The sequence below is a fragment of the Pseudomassariella vexata genome (genome assembly GCF_002105095.1).
Source record: "Pseudomassariella vexata strain CBS 129021 chromosome Unknown BCR38scaffold_1, whole genome shotgun sequence".
Lineage (NCBI taxonomy): Eukaryota > Fungi > Ascomycota > Sordariomycetes > Amphisphaeriales > Pseudomassariaceae > Pseudomassariella > Pseudomassariella vexata.
The window spans coordinates 4432554-4445266 of record NW_024467956.1 but is presented as its reverse complement, the minus strand read 5'-3'; the positions used below and the strand labels follow the sequence as shown (position 1 = coordinate 4445266).

The window sequence follows — 12713 nt, the reverse complement described above, 5'->3', positions numbered from 1 at the left end:
TATTATAGTTACTAAAGAACATAATTTCATAGGCTTAAAAGTTACTTTACGCTGTAGGACTCTTATTGGACAAAGCTCTACTCGTTAAGCCTTCCGAATACTACTACCTCCTTAATAAATATATATACTATATAGAATGATGAACGTATGCACCTTAATTCGCTAAAATCCTATATGTTAGGTTACAAGTATTAGCTAGTTTATGAGCAATCGCGATCATATTATTCTTCGTTAAATCCGAACATAATCATTAATAAAGGGACTTTGCCGCTATTATCCTCTTCAAATACTTGTGTGGGCAAATCGCAGCCCACCGTTCATTGTTGTTCTTATGACTATCGTTACTTGCCGTAAGCTCTGGCTAATCTACAGTGGCTACACTGGGTGGTCCGTGCGGGGCCGAACACTGCCATTTCTGCCCACAACTTGTACTAGCTGTAGGAAGCCTTTAACTTACTTACTATAGGGATTTATATATTTACTTAAGCGAAAGGGTGGTGGGACATGGCACCTATCTCGCTCTTCATGGATCCATTTCTTCCTAGCAAGCTCTGTATATCTACGCGGCCACCCCATTAGCAATCTCCCAACTCAAAGTATTGTTAGGCAAAATCCACTCCTCTAGCATGGGTTTCTCCTCCAGTAGCAGATCGGCTACCATTCTGCCGAAAACAACGCTGCCCCAGGCGTTCAAGTGCGTCTGGTCTGTTGGGTTCAGGTTGTACGCCTGTGCTGATGCGTTGCCGATGGCGTTGACGTAGGCCATGGATGCAGCATTGAGATCCAGGAGTGCGGTATCTGTGGTGTTGGCGGCTGCTCTTGTGGCCTGGGTGTTTGTGTATGTCAGTCACTATGAGATGCGCTTGAACAGGAAAACGTGGGCAAGGCGAACAGTTAGGCAGGTAAATTGCTTAGAGATACTCACCGTGGCTACATCCTGAAGACTATCAACTACAGTCCCCGTTGCGGCATTGAATGTTCTCCGTGTAAGTGAAGTGACTAGAATGGGAGTCCCGCCCAGAGACTTTACTTCTTCAGCCATATTTTCTAGATTGGTCTGGAACTGGGCCATGGTGATATTTGCTGCGGCTTTCTGTTCCCATGTCAGTTGTCTCCCTACTTAGCACCCCGAGACCTGTCTCTAACGTACCTGATCATTATGACCAAACTGGATCGTAACATAGACGTCGAATTCCTCAGCATTGCTGCTCACGAGATCTGTCACATCGGCCCAATCCCCGCCGTTCACGAACGAAACGGTAGTCGCGCCGTTGTGACCCTTGTTTATGCCCCACGCTGGGTAATTCAAGAAAGACAGGAACCCGTTACCCCAGCCGCCGCCGTTGGTCGATTGGATAGCTGTTGTTGAGTCTCCGGCTAGGAAGAAGGCAGGCGGTTTGCCCGTGGAGTTGAGGTAGGGTGCCGCGGTGGCTAGCATGGGCAGGATGAACCAGTATAAAACGCACTGCATCTTGAATATGAACATGTTTTCTTAGGGCGTGAGATCAGGCAAACCTCTTGTAGTAACGGGCGGTGTGAGTGACGATCCCACTTATATACTTATGTCTCCCTGGCTCATGTTTCGATCCCATCATACATCGCCTTCAGATACGCATCTCGCTATGCACTAGTTCAACATCGTATGCACCTCTCCAATTATCGGTGCAAGCAAACAGTCGTGGGCAATTTCTCCGGCATCGTGAATGACGAGTTGTGGGGTAGGGTCGCTACCATACTACTTGATGAATGCAGAGTAGCCCAATCGGTAAAGCACGTACCGAACTTTTCAGGGTGAACCAATTAGGCCCATCACGGGAGAGTCTAGGGAAACTAGCCTTGACGATGAGTGGGTGGAACTAGTTACCCCATAACGTATACCCCAGGACTTCCCCGCATACAACTCTTTGGAGAAGCGAAGGGCATAACAGGGTCCGCTCTTCCGATTTGGGACATGTTAGAAGCGGTGTTTTGGGGGGATTTTCACTGAGGCATAGAAGCGGTTGAGACGATAGACGGTTTGTCTCGGGTGGAACCATTAGGCCATTCCCGTCTGCTACATTGGAATATCGGGATATCCCATATTATCCCACACTTGGCTCGTCGGTAATGCCGGTAATGATCCATGCCACATCCATTGCATGAGGACATGAAGAACAGGGGTGATCCGAGTGGATGGGGAAGACCGGAATAAGTACGCAAAAGGGGCAGCTTGGAGGGTTTCAGCGGGTATAGAACGAATAGGGCATTTTGCGTCTCTTTCATCTGGACTAGTTATGCCCTCTGCCGAAGGCGGTATAGTTGCTAGTGTAGATAGTGAGTCAGATCCTTCCTTCCTTGAAGAGAGAGTAATATCTTCTTAACACCATCGTACGTAGCACAACGCGTAGAGCATTGTTGGAGTGTTTGCAGTATGCTGTTAACATCGACGACCTGGCTTTAAAGCAGCTGTTGCAAGACCATGAACCTTACTGTGACACTGCACTGATTACACCACTCTGAAACAGGCACTGCATCTCTATCTCTCCAAGCCACAGCCTAATTTCTCCACCGAGCTGGACAGTCTGCGGTTTCCCCTTGAGCCGTTGACACCGAAACATGCGCCAGGGAATCGCGAAGAGCGTAGGCTATTCGATCTGCTAAATGAGCAGTCCAAGTCCTCACTTCACCATAAGATTCCAGATGATGCTCTAACAGCCGCTTGCATGAGCCAAGGCCCTAGTCTCGTCCAGGTCTTGGTAGATGCTGGTGACCGTGTCTCCTCACGGCAGCCTTGAATTGTTGACTGCCTCGTTTCATAATGCTGAGGTAGGGCAGCTGCTGGTGGGTATAACACGAGCTGTCGACTGTAACTCCCTACCTAGCGTCGTCTGAGGTGGACACGAGAAGGTGGCGAAGGCGATGTTAGATGCAGGAGGCTTCGTCAATGTTCCTGCCGCCGGCCGGACGTCGTGCGGTGGCACTGCACATATATTCTGTCCGGGAAACTCCACGGCGCTCGCAAACAGCACAGAAAGGGTATGGCTCCCGTGAGTGAAGGCAGCGGTGAGATTGCCAGGCTTCTCGGGAGCATGGGGCAAAGTTGACCAGAGGCTTCCTTCGCATGACGATATCTGCCGTCCTATAGACCATTAAAAGATGCTCAAGACAAAAGCTCTAGTTATAAGAAGGAATAAAAAAGAAAAATAGAGATAATAACCATCTCGAAGATACGGGTCCCCACTTCACCTGGGTGCTTCTATCAACCACGCCGTAATTAGGCGACTGATCGTCGACCGCGGGGCGTCTGTTTCGGCACCCGCGTGCGATGGGCAGCCTGTTCTAGGATGTTTGCTTTCGGCAGGGTGGAGGTTTCACCGGCCTGGCACCAACCAAGCCTCGGATCAACTCTACTCACGTCCACTGGGCCTTCAGATGGGTGGGTGATCAAATTAGTAAGTAAGTGAAATAGGAAATGGACCACAGGGACCTAGTGAATATTCAGGTGCCAGGCTTGAAGTTATCACCAACCTCGCCGGCGCTCTATTGGCCCTTTTGACCTTCGTCGCCCCCTTCACCCTCATTAGAGTCCTGACCACACCATCACCAGCGCGGGCGAGACTATTGAGGCCATATGAATTTTTTTTAGCGATGCAACATATATAAGTATACTACTGTATCACATCATAATCCAGTCAGGCATGGGAATAGGGGGTCAGGAGGGAACATCAGCAGTCCAGCCGACCAACCACAGAACGAAGTGTCACCCTGGTTCGCCAAATCCAAAGATAAGCTAACGAAGCGTGAAGTATGTCTTCAATTCAAATACATGCCATAGTCATCCTGGTATATCCACCACTGTAACGCATCTATATATGTTTTGATCAAATCATGTCCCATGCAATCCCTGACCCAGTGCCCAGAGTCCCATCCCAGCAAGCAGAAGACCACGAACAAACCATCGAATCTTCCAATAGCGACGGCCATTCGAAACAAGACACTGTATCCGGTGTGGGGGGGATCATGTTCTGCTCAATACCCCCGTGACATGAAAATGTGTTCAGACAGCCACCCCAAAAGTTCCCAAGGTATATAATATAGCCCCATCCGATCGATGCATGTTGTATGAAATCGCCAGCCCAGCCCAGAAAACAGATCGAACTTTCTATTAAACGACCAGCGGGTGAAAAAAAGGAAGCGTATATAATAAAAAGGGAGAAGGGAAAAAACAGGCTTGATAGCTGTCCAGCAACCAAGGAACAAAAATAAAAGTAAAGGAAGAAGCACTGCAAACTTCGTCGCAACGGGTCATCTCCTAACACCAACCCTCACTATCCTTGGTGTGACCCATCGTCAAAATCCGTATTATATCCCCAGCGTCATAGATGCCGTCAGTCGTGTCTTAAACGTAGATTCGATGGATTGTTCGGTGTTCAACTCAGTCCCATCATCTCATTCTGCCTCAAGAAAGTCTTGGCCAGTTCATCCCCACCTTGCTCCGCCGCCTCCATCCAATGGATAGCGACGCACATCAAAGCGGGATCATTCCTCACATCACTATCCTTGCCACTTCCCGTGCCCTCCTGGCCAACGCCGCCACTGCCCAGGGATAGTTGTGTCACCGAACGACTCAGGCGTTCACCAGGGTGCCGGGCACTGCTCCCCGGTCTGGCACCGTATTTCTCCATGACGGCCTGTTTGAACACCTCGCGCGGCTTGGAAAGAGGTAGCGTTGTCCGCTCCACCAGCTCAGGGTTGCTGAGGTTGAAGAGTGCTAGTTCGCGCTGCGCCGTGGGATCGCCCTCCTTAGCCGTAATGGTCCACATCCGCGCCGCGTCGCCCAGCTGGGGTGGCGGAGGGCTGCGGAGTGGGGAATCCGGGTTTTCTTCGCCACCACCTGACGGCTTCCGTGGTTGCGTATGTACTTTGACAATCTCATCGGCCACTTCAACCATGGTGCGGCAGACATCCTGCTTGAGAGATAGAGCGGCGAGACCGGCGTCCCAGAAGGCCTTGCCCTTTTCTGACTTGTCGAGTTGAGAGGCAGGCACGAACGAAGCGATGAATTGGAGGTCGCGGAACAGCGTCTTGGGTCGGATGCCAGCATCGCGGAAGAGAGTTTGCAGGATGTTGACGATGGCATCCGTGTTGGCCGGGTTCACCGACACCATGGAGCGCGCATCGGCATTCGCTGCCGAGCGCGATGGGGGAGCCAAAAGTGGAGCTTGGAAGGCGTGTGACCTGCGTTCCTTGACGCTGTCCACCGTTTGGTCCAGAGCGTTCATATTGCCAGCGCCGGTGCTGTCATCCTCGTGCGGTGAAAGCTGGTTACGGAGGCTCCACCTAGACCTGCGGCCACCAGACGAAAGTGATGCCACAATGAGGTGTTTTAGTTCGAAGAGGGCGTTCATCTTCATGTGCGGGTTTGGATGTACGCAGAACATGCGCAGCAGTCTTTGGTACGCCTTCTTGTATGGAAATTCTGGTGGCTCATCCTTGCTCGACTGCCGGCTGCGCGCTGGGATGTTGTCGCTTGTTGTCGCCGAGCTATCGTTGCTCTGCGCCGCCTGCGATTCCAAGTGTTCGGCGTCCACAGACTCGCCGGCTCCACGCAGATTGCCAAAACTCTTCTTCTTTTCAATCACTCGGTGTCTCGTAGAACTCTTGCTTGTTCTGGTCCGGTCTTTCTTCACAACCAACCGCCGTGCCTGGCGTTCATGCGCCTCCCGACGATCGATACAGTCCTGACCCAAGTCCTTGAACCAAGCATCCGTCTCGGAACCGCCCGAGAAGACGTGATTACCGAGGTCAGAGAGCAGCAGACTTGTCAGCGTTTGCCTGAGCTCATCGAGGAAACGCTGCTTCTCTTCCGAAAGACGTTGAAGGTGGATGGTCTCGTTGGAAGATGTCGAAGTCCCCGGCCGTCCACCCGAGGGTTGAGGTGGAAGTTGTCGATGCTGCGGGTACGAGAAACATGAAAGATTGGTGATGCTGGTGGTGGGCGACTGAGCACGAGAAGTAACGGAGCTCGTGGAGGGCATGGTGGACTGGAAAGGTGACCAGAAAGTAGTGCTCGAGTCGATGGCATGAACAGGAGACGCAACGCCAAAGTAGTCACCGGCGTCCAGGATGTCCGACATGGTCGTGCTCGCCCTCGAAAAGTTGTACCTCGAATCAACCGATAACTGGCTGACATTGTGCGTCGTCATCGCGCGGAAATCTCGGGCGATCGAGTTCGGGCGACTTGACGACGACATTGACATCGCATATCTCCGTTCTGGGTCGCTAACCACGCTGAAGGAGTCCTCTCCGCCCCAGTAGCTGTCCCTGTCCCTGTCCCTATCCCTATCCCTGTCCTTGGCTGTGGCTGAGGTGGGTTTTGTGCCTTCGAGGGCTTTCCGGTCCCGCAAGTACAGCTCGCTTGCCCAGAGCACCGGCCCGTCAATGATGCTCTCGCCAACGAGTTTACCAATGCAGCTTTCCACCTCGCAGCAGAAGCGGTGGATTCGCTCCTCGCCCTTGCAGAAGTTCTCAACGCCTAACTGCTCCAGCCATTTCGCTGTCTTTTCTGCCTGGTCGTCGCTGAGTTTGTTGGGGCCACCTTGTTCTTCGCTGGCCGCTAGTAGATCCAGCATTTGCGACTCGTTCTTGTACAGGTAGTTGGCAGCAGGACCACGAGATAGCTGCGCACGTGTACGCTGGAATGTGCCCCACCGCCTGGGAACGCCCATAATCTTCAAAGCGCTGCAGATGCTTCGCGTGTGCTCATAGGGCGCCGAGTTGTGCACGTCAGTCACATACCACATCTTGTCTCTGATAGCCCGGAGCCGCTTCATCATGGACTCGATCAGACCCTCATGGCGCTCTTGGCTCTGCTTGAGCCACACCAGCCATGCATCGTATTCTTCAATAGCAGACGCGGACCGACGGATCGAGTCTCGAGGCCCCCGAGAAAAGATGTTGAGGAGGGTCGCGAACCCGTTCTTCCGCAGAGAAGGAGAAGCCAGAGCATTGAGTTGTTGTAGTGTTTTCCAGTATAGGTGAGCAGACACAAAATCCGCCTGCACCCTCGACTGCGACGAAGCCGCTTCCAGCATGGCCATAAGTACCGATGGAGGCTCGGACCCCTCCGAGCCTTTGCCCATGGCAGATTGCCTCGCTGGAGACCCCATTCTTTGCTTGGATGCCCTGTCTTCCTCGTCACGCCTCCTGTATGGATTGCGACTGGCCATGGATGATTCAGTTGTGATGATCTTGCTCTTAGACTTGTACTTCTTGAGGCCTGAGGCTCGGTTGCTAAAGGTCGTCTTCGCCCCATCATCTTCAAGGCCCCGCGGAATTTCGAAATCTTCCACGAGCTTTAGGATCGAGTCGCGCAGCTGGTGATAATCCTTGTCAAGCTCTGGTCTATCCTCCGGATCATCATCCTCGGTGTCACTTGTGGTAGACGAGTTTTCCTCGTCCGGGTCGTCGTCTGGATCGTACGTCATTTGCATAGAAAGACTGTTCCCGTTTGCAGAAATGAAGAGCACGGCCCATCGCTCCGCGCATGGATGGCAGGAGCCAGAGACAACATCAGCGCCGAGGATCTGGACCATTTCATGCATGGCAAGTCGGAGTCGGTATCCATCCTCCTCATAGTTGCTCAGATGCTTCTGGCTCGCGGCGTCATGGACTGGAGGGGAGTAGCGTTGCGGCGTACCCGGAACTTGATCCTCCAAAAGGGGCTCGCGCGAGGTTGTCGCGTCACTCATGACGGAAGACGCACTCATGCTAATCACAGATGCCGTGTCAAAGTTGCTCCGTGAGGTGCCAACCGAGATAGGTTGGGATGCTGTGGAAAAGCCTGATATTGAAGGCGCTCCAGAGCGAATGCTGCCCGAATGGGCCGATTGTGGCCTTCTTTCGGGAAACAAAGCATTAACCAGGGTAAGCAGGTCAGCCGGGCTGATGACCAAGTACGGATGAACTTCTACAGTTTCCCGCAAGGACGTAATGGAACGGGCCGGTAGTAGCCTCGTCGTTTTCTGGGCTCTGGAGGGTTTGAAACGTCCCAAAATGTTCTCAATGTGGCCTTTCACCTTGGGAGGGGTAGAAACCGGCTTCTTGGGCGTGTTCCAGGTCATGTCAATAACCAGCTGCTGCGCTCTCTGCGCAACTTGTTTGAGAATCTTCTGTCGTCCGTACTCGGTGATGTGGTATTCCGACATCATGCCGTAGCTTTCCGGATGAACGACGACGGCGATCAACCAATGAGAAAAGAGCCACTTGCAAACGAACCATCGTTTGGTGCTCTCAACAAACCCGCTGTCAAGCCGCCGGAGGATTTCATTACCCAGCTCGACCAAACCTTCGGGGATGCCAGTGGCGTCTTCGTCGTCGATGATTTCGAAAAGCTCATTGATGGCCCGGTCGTAAAACTCGTCGGCCGCCACGTTATCCTTGTGAGTCCATTCCGAGATGTTGAACCTGGTCCCGTTTTGGTCCTCTGCTCGGTCGAGCAAGAAAGCTCCGTCCTCCAAGATCTTCATGAGGAACCACTCCATGTTGGAGCGGCCAGACCAATCACGCATGGACGACCAGACATTGAGAACGGAGGTCAAGATGGGCTCACGGGCGGAATTGGACTTAGCTTCTGAGATCAGCCGGGCACAGGCGTTGGCCCAGATGTCCGTTCTTCTCCTGTCCTCGGCGCTGTCCGGCCCAGCCGAATTGGCGAAACAGGTATATATGAGGGCCGACAGCGGGTCGTGTCTTTGGAAAGAGAGAAGCCGCTCGATAGCATTGGGGGTGTGCCCAGGATTCCTATTGGCACTGCTGCCATGACCACCACGCCCACTGGGGCGGCTGCTGAAATAAGGCAACACAGACTCGATCGGATCCAATCCATGGTGAAAAGTGGTGAGAGCCTGGAGCTCCAGGCTGTTCAGAGAACACAACCGTGTGGCCAAATAGTCTGGATTGGTTCGCAGCTGGGTTAGGAAGTTCAAGAAGGCCTCCCTGGCCGAGGCAGAGATGTCATTCAGGAACGGCGCAACCGAGCTGTTGGGAGATATGCTTCCAGCCACGCTGGTAGGAGTTTCCAAGCCTTCTGAGGACGTCATTCCTGGGGACTGAAGAGCATCCATATCCGGCTCCAAAAGCGCAAATCTGCGCGTCGCATCGCAGCTGTTTCTGACATCGTGGATGGCGCTGAATAGGTTGGAGAAAGCCTTCTTATCCTCGTTGCGGAAACATTCAGCTAGATTCCTCTGGGTTATCTCGCCGCAGCGAGTCAGACGCGCCGAGAGTGCAGTTGCCACCAGACTCCGCTGGAGTCGTATCCTGGTGTTGGCGCGCTTGCGCTCCTGGTACTTGGACAGGCGCACCAGGTGAGCGAGCTCCTCGAGGGTGGTGCCCTCGCTCTCAAAACTCGAGTATGCATTGGTATACAGGGATACGTCGGCCAAGAGCGGTTGCGGAAAGTTGGGGGGCGAAGCGGTACCCTTCAACGCCGATGGAGGCGTATTGGGACGGGAGGAGTTGCGGACCTTGGTGGAAGAGGTGGCGGTTCCCGAGTGCTGCTGGGCTATAATGGGCCGCTTTTGCGCACTTGCGCTCGAATGTTGTTGCTGCTGCTGCGGTGATCCGTGTCTTTCTTTCTCTTCGCTGCGACGTGCGGGCAGCACCATGCACGCGACCGAGTCTGGCAGTCGGGAAAATTGGCTAGGACTTCGTGAGTGCAGGCGGCGCTGCCTGGGAGCATCCTGTCGGCTTTCGGGAGAAGGAGTAGGCGATCTCGAGGAAAGATGGGTGGCGGTGGGAGAAACAGCTATTGCAGAAGCGGCCATCAGTCAGCGAGGCTGTTCAGATTGCGGGACACACATGCATGGCTGAGTGTTGTGCCGTCTCCTTCTGTTGGCAACTCACGCGGCGAAGACTGAATGCAGACGGGAGACGAGAGGGAGCGTTGCATGGAAATCATGATGGGCCATATGGAGGGGCGACGCGCGCGCAATCACTCAGCGCGGCCAACAGCATGGATAAGTCGAAGTCTGCTGGACCGTCGTGGGAAGAGAGCGTGCAGTGCGAAGTTAGCGTTGACAAGTCGAGGAAGCTCGATTACTTGGTCGTCAAAATGCGAATGCTCGTAGTCGACTATGTATGTATTGGCCGATCCGGTAGCTGTCTAGTACGAAGTACTGGTTAGGGCGGGGAGTAGTGGAAACGGTCGGGTCGCGGCACTTGAAGTGGGCAGGGGAGCTTGTCGCAAGTGATGACTCTGGGGTCCTCTCACATTCCTTCAGCAGAGCCGGCGACCAGCAAGTATATAAAGCAGTGCATGTCGAGTGGGAAAGAAGGTTGATATTGAGGTACAGAAGACAAAAACGGGACCAGAGACGACACAAGCACAAGAACATGTCTTCGTCGCCCACCAGCTGCTGTTGCTTGCTGCTGTTGCCGCTGCATCTTCCCTGTCCACGCTGGCCAGAGCACAACAGCATGTGTTGTATCGCGCCCGCTGTTGGTGGCCGGCGTGGGGTAGGAGATACACCCAGGCCACTAGGCCCAATAGAGCTAAGCCGTTGCGGGCGGGACAAGCCACCATACTGGTCCACACCTTGTTGCTGTCCACGGCCGAGGTGCCACACCATAAAGTTTTGGTACAAAGTACGGAGTACTTGGGCAAAGTTGCACCAGCCTGCTGTCAAGTCGGTCAAAAAGAAAGGCGGTAAAACTGACAGATTCTTCCACTCCAGCATCGTGTTGGCCGCGAAATGGTTTTCTTTTCCGTCTGAGCGGCCGTCGTCGGAGGCAATGACGTCTCTCCTTCTCTTTTTCTTTTCTCAGCTACTACTACTCGGCCCAGTAGGAATTGCGCTCGGTCACTCCCTCTAGTGTCCAAATTAATTAATTGAGACTTGCGCTTCCGCCGTGGTTATCCACCCCTCGAGTGTTGCTTGCACTCCTCCGCTCGTTGTTTCGCCTGTCGCTCGGCTCTTCACATCGACAACACACTGCGCGCAAACCATGGAAAGAAGGCAGCCCAATAGTCCAAACAAGCAACGTCAGCGAGTCGTCGGGTAGACACCGGGTCATGTGTCCTCTTGCTACTCTATGCATCTCCCTATCAACTCTGAGTACGCCAGCAACCGAAATGGCTCGGCGAGCGGCTACGGGCGAGAGGCCATCGAGAGGCAATGACCTGGCGGCCTTGGGTGTGCATCTCGCAGCTTACCGCTCGCTGCAAGTCTATGCTTTTTGCCTTTCCGCCTTTTCTTCTTCGCGCTGGCGTTCTTCTCACGACAATGCCCATCAAGCCCCCTTGGCACACCACGGGTTATCGATCGTCCCCCGTGAACGGTGGGGGGCGAAGCTAGACCTCGCGCCGCCCAATCCGCGTCTACCACGCTTCCCACCAGGCGAGGTGCTTGCCAACGCATCATGGCCCAATCGCCGCCCCCAGCCCACCACCAACCCAACACGGCATATCCCTGAAAATTGTCTGCCCCGACCAATTGTCTGGGCTCCTTATTTTCTCGTCCGCTAGATTGGCTGCCATTTCTCACCACCCATCCCCCCGTTTTCCCACTCCTTCTCAACCATTGGGTATCTTGGTATGCAGCATGACTGGCGGATGATTGACACCAGCATGGCAACGGGGCACCAAGGCAGGGTAAGGGTTGCTTACACTATGGGGCCCAAACGAAACTCGTCTGCTGCCACGCTTCCGCTCTTCCATCCTCAGATGAACCGTGGCAAGCTTTCCTTGCCGTTCGTATTCCCCCTTTCAGCCTTGCACTGGCCCTTGTGCTGCACGTCAGATGCGAGTACCAGGTAGCGGTGGACCGTTTGCGAATCCGTTCGCACAACAGTTTGCATCTTTTTGGGTCTTTTCCCCTACGCCAACGGACGTTGGTCCCTTGGTATTCTGCTGTCACGGCTGACCCATTCCGCTCGCGTGGTTGACGGGACCCAAGTGGACTTGAATCACCTCGGCTACACTTTGCCAGCTGAATATACGGGCTGGGGCACATTGAGAACCAGTCATTGGGATGCGCAGGTCGGTAGCAACTGTGCCATATCCACTTGGGGAGGGTATTTCCACCACCAGTTGTCAGTTCAGGCATATGTCACATGAGCAGCCGGTGTCATGTGAGAAACGGCACAACATGAAGTCCCTGCTAGTTACAAGCATCAGCGCGGCTACTCCATCAATTTGTCCAAATCTACACCAAGGCACAAGCGCGCTTGTTGGACTACATCTAGAGAAATACCTCAACCCGAGGAGGCCGCTTGGCGCGAAGCCCGTGTTCTTTTGTTGATTACGGGCATACTCAAGAATGGAAGTCGCAAGCAACTAGTAGACGTTGTTTCTTTGTGACAGTACCAAGAACCGAGTATTGCTGTTAGCTAGCCTGATATCGTCTAGGGGTTGTCCGGTATTATCAGGGTTCAAAGCTATGCAGGCTCCTGAGTAGGCCACGAATTCAAGACCCTCGAGCATGCCCGATGCGAATACTGAACACATCATGGCGAATAGGGTTGAAAGGCGAGAACGATCTTATGTTATGTTGCTGACGGACGTGCTCCACTAGGTCCAGCGCCTTGGTCAAATTCAATACGGTCGAGTCGACAAGCCTCTCCAGTCAAGTCTTTCTAATATGTACGGTGCACGGAATAATATTTACAACGAATGCCCAAATTGATTTGGCATGAGGCCACCTTTCGGGTTTCCCGGCCCATCCAACCCAAAC

The 12713-nt window shown here is 53.5% G+C and overlaps 3 protein-coding genes across 3 annotated transcripts; 1 reads left to right on the top strand and 2 right to left on the bottom strand.

The window, feature by feature from the left end:
- Positions 1-559: 559 nt before the first annotated feature.
- Positions 560-1471, bottom strand: BCR38DRAFT_480634 (SGNH hydrolase-type esterase domain-containing protein; the record flags this gene model as incomplete). The annotated part of the gene is made up of 3 exons (XM_040863293.1): positions 560-826; positions 926-1093; positions 1151-1471. The coding sequence occupies 3 exons, from the start codon at positions 1469-1471 to the stop codon at positions 560-562; spliced, it is 756 nt and encodes a 251-aa protein (XP_040721766.1).
- Positions 1472-4409: 2938 nt separating this feature from the next.
- BCR38DRAFT_330118 (uncharacterized protein) lies at positions 4410-9647 on the bottom strand (the record flags this gene model as incomplete). The annotated part of the gene is made up of 1 exon (XM_040854931.1): positions 4410-9647. The coding sequence occupies one exon, from the start codon at positions 9645-9647 to the stop codon at positions 4410-4412; it is 5238 nt and encodes a 1745-aa protein (XP_040721765.1).
- A 1306-nt stretch (positions 9648-10953) lies between these two features.
- On the top strand, positions 10954-11577 carry BCR38DRAFT_28688 (uncharacterized protein). The gene has a single exon (XM_040854469.1). It carries the CDS (start codon positions 11054-11056, stop codon positions 11504-11506), a length of 453 nt encoding a protein of 150 aa, XP_040721764.1. The 5' UTR covers positions 10954-11053; the 3' UTR covers positions 11507-11577.
- The last annotated feature ends 1136 nt before the right edge of the window (positions 11578-12713 follow it).

Coding starts and splice junctions, on each gene's coding strand:
- BCR38DRAFT_28688 (XM_040854469.1), top strand. CDS start 11,054: ATGTGTCCTCTTGCTACTCTATGCATCTCCCTATCAACTCTGAGTACG.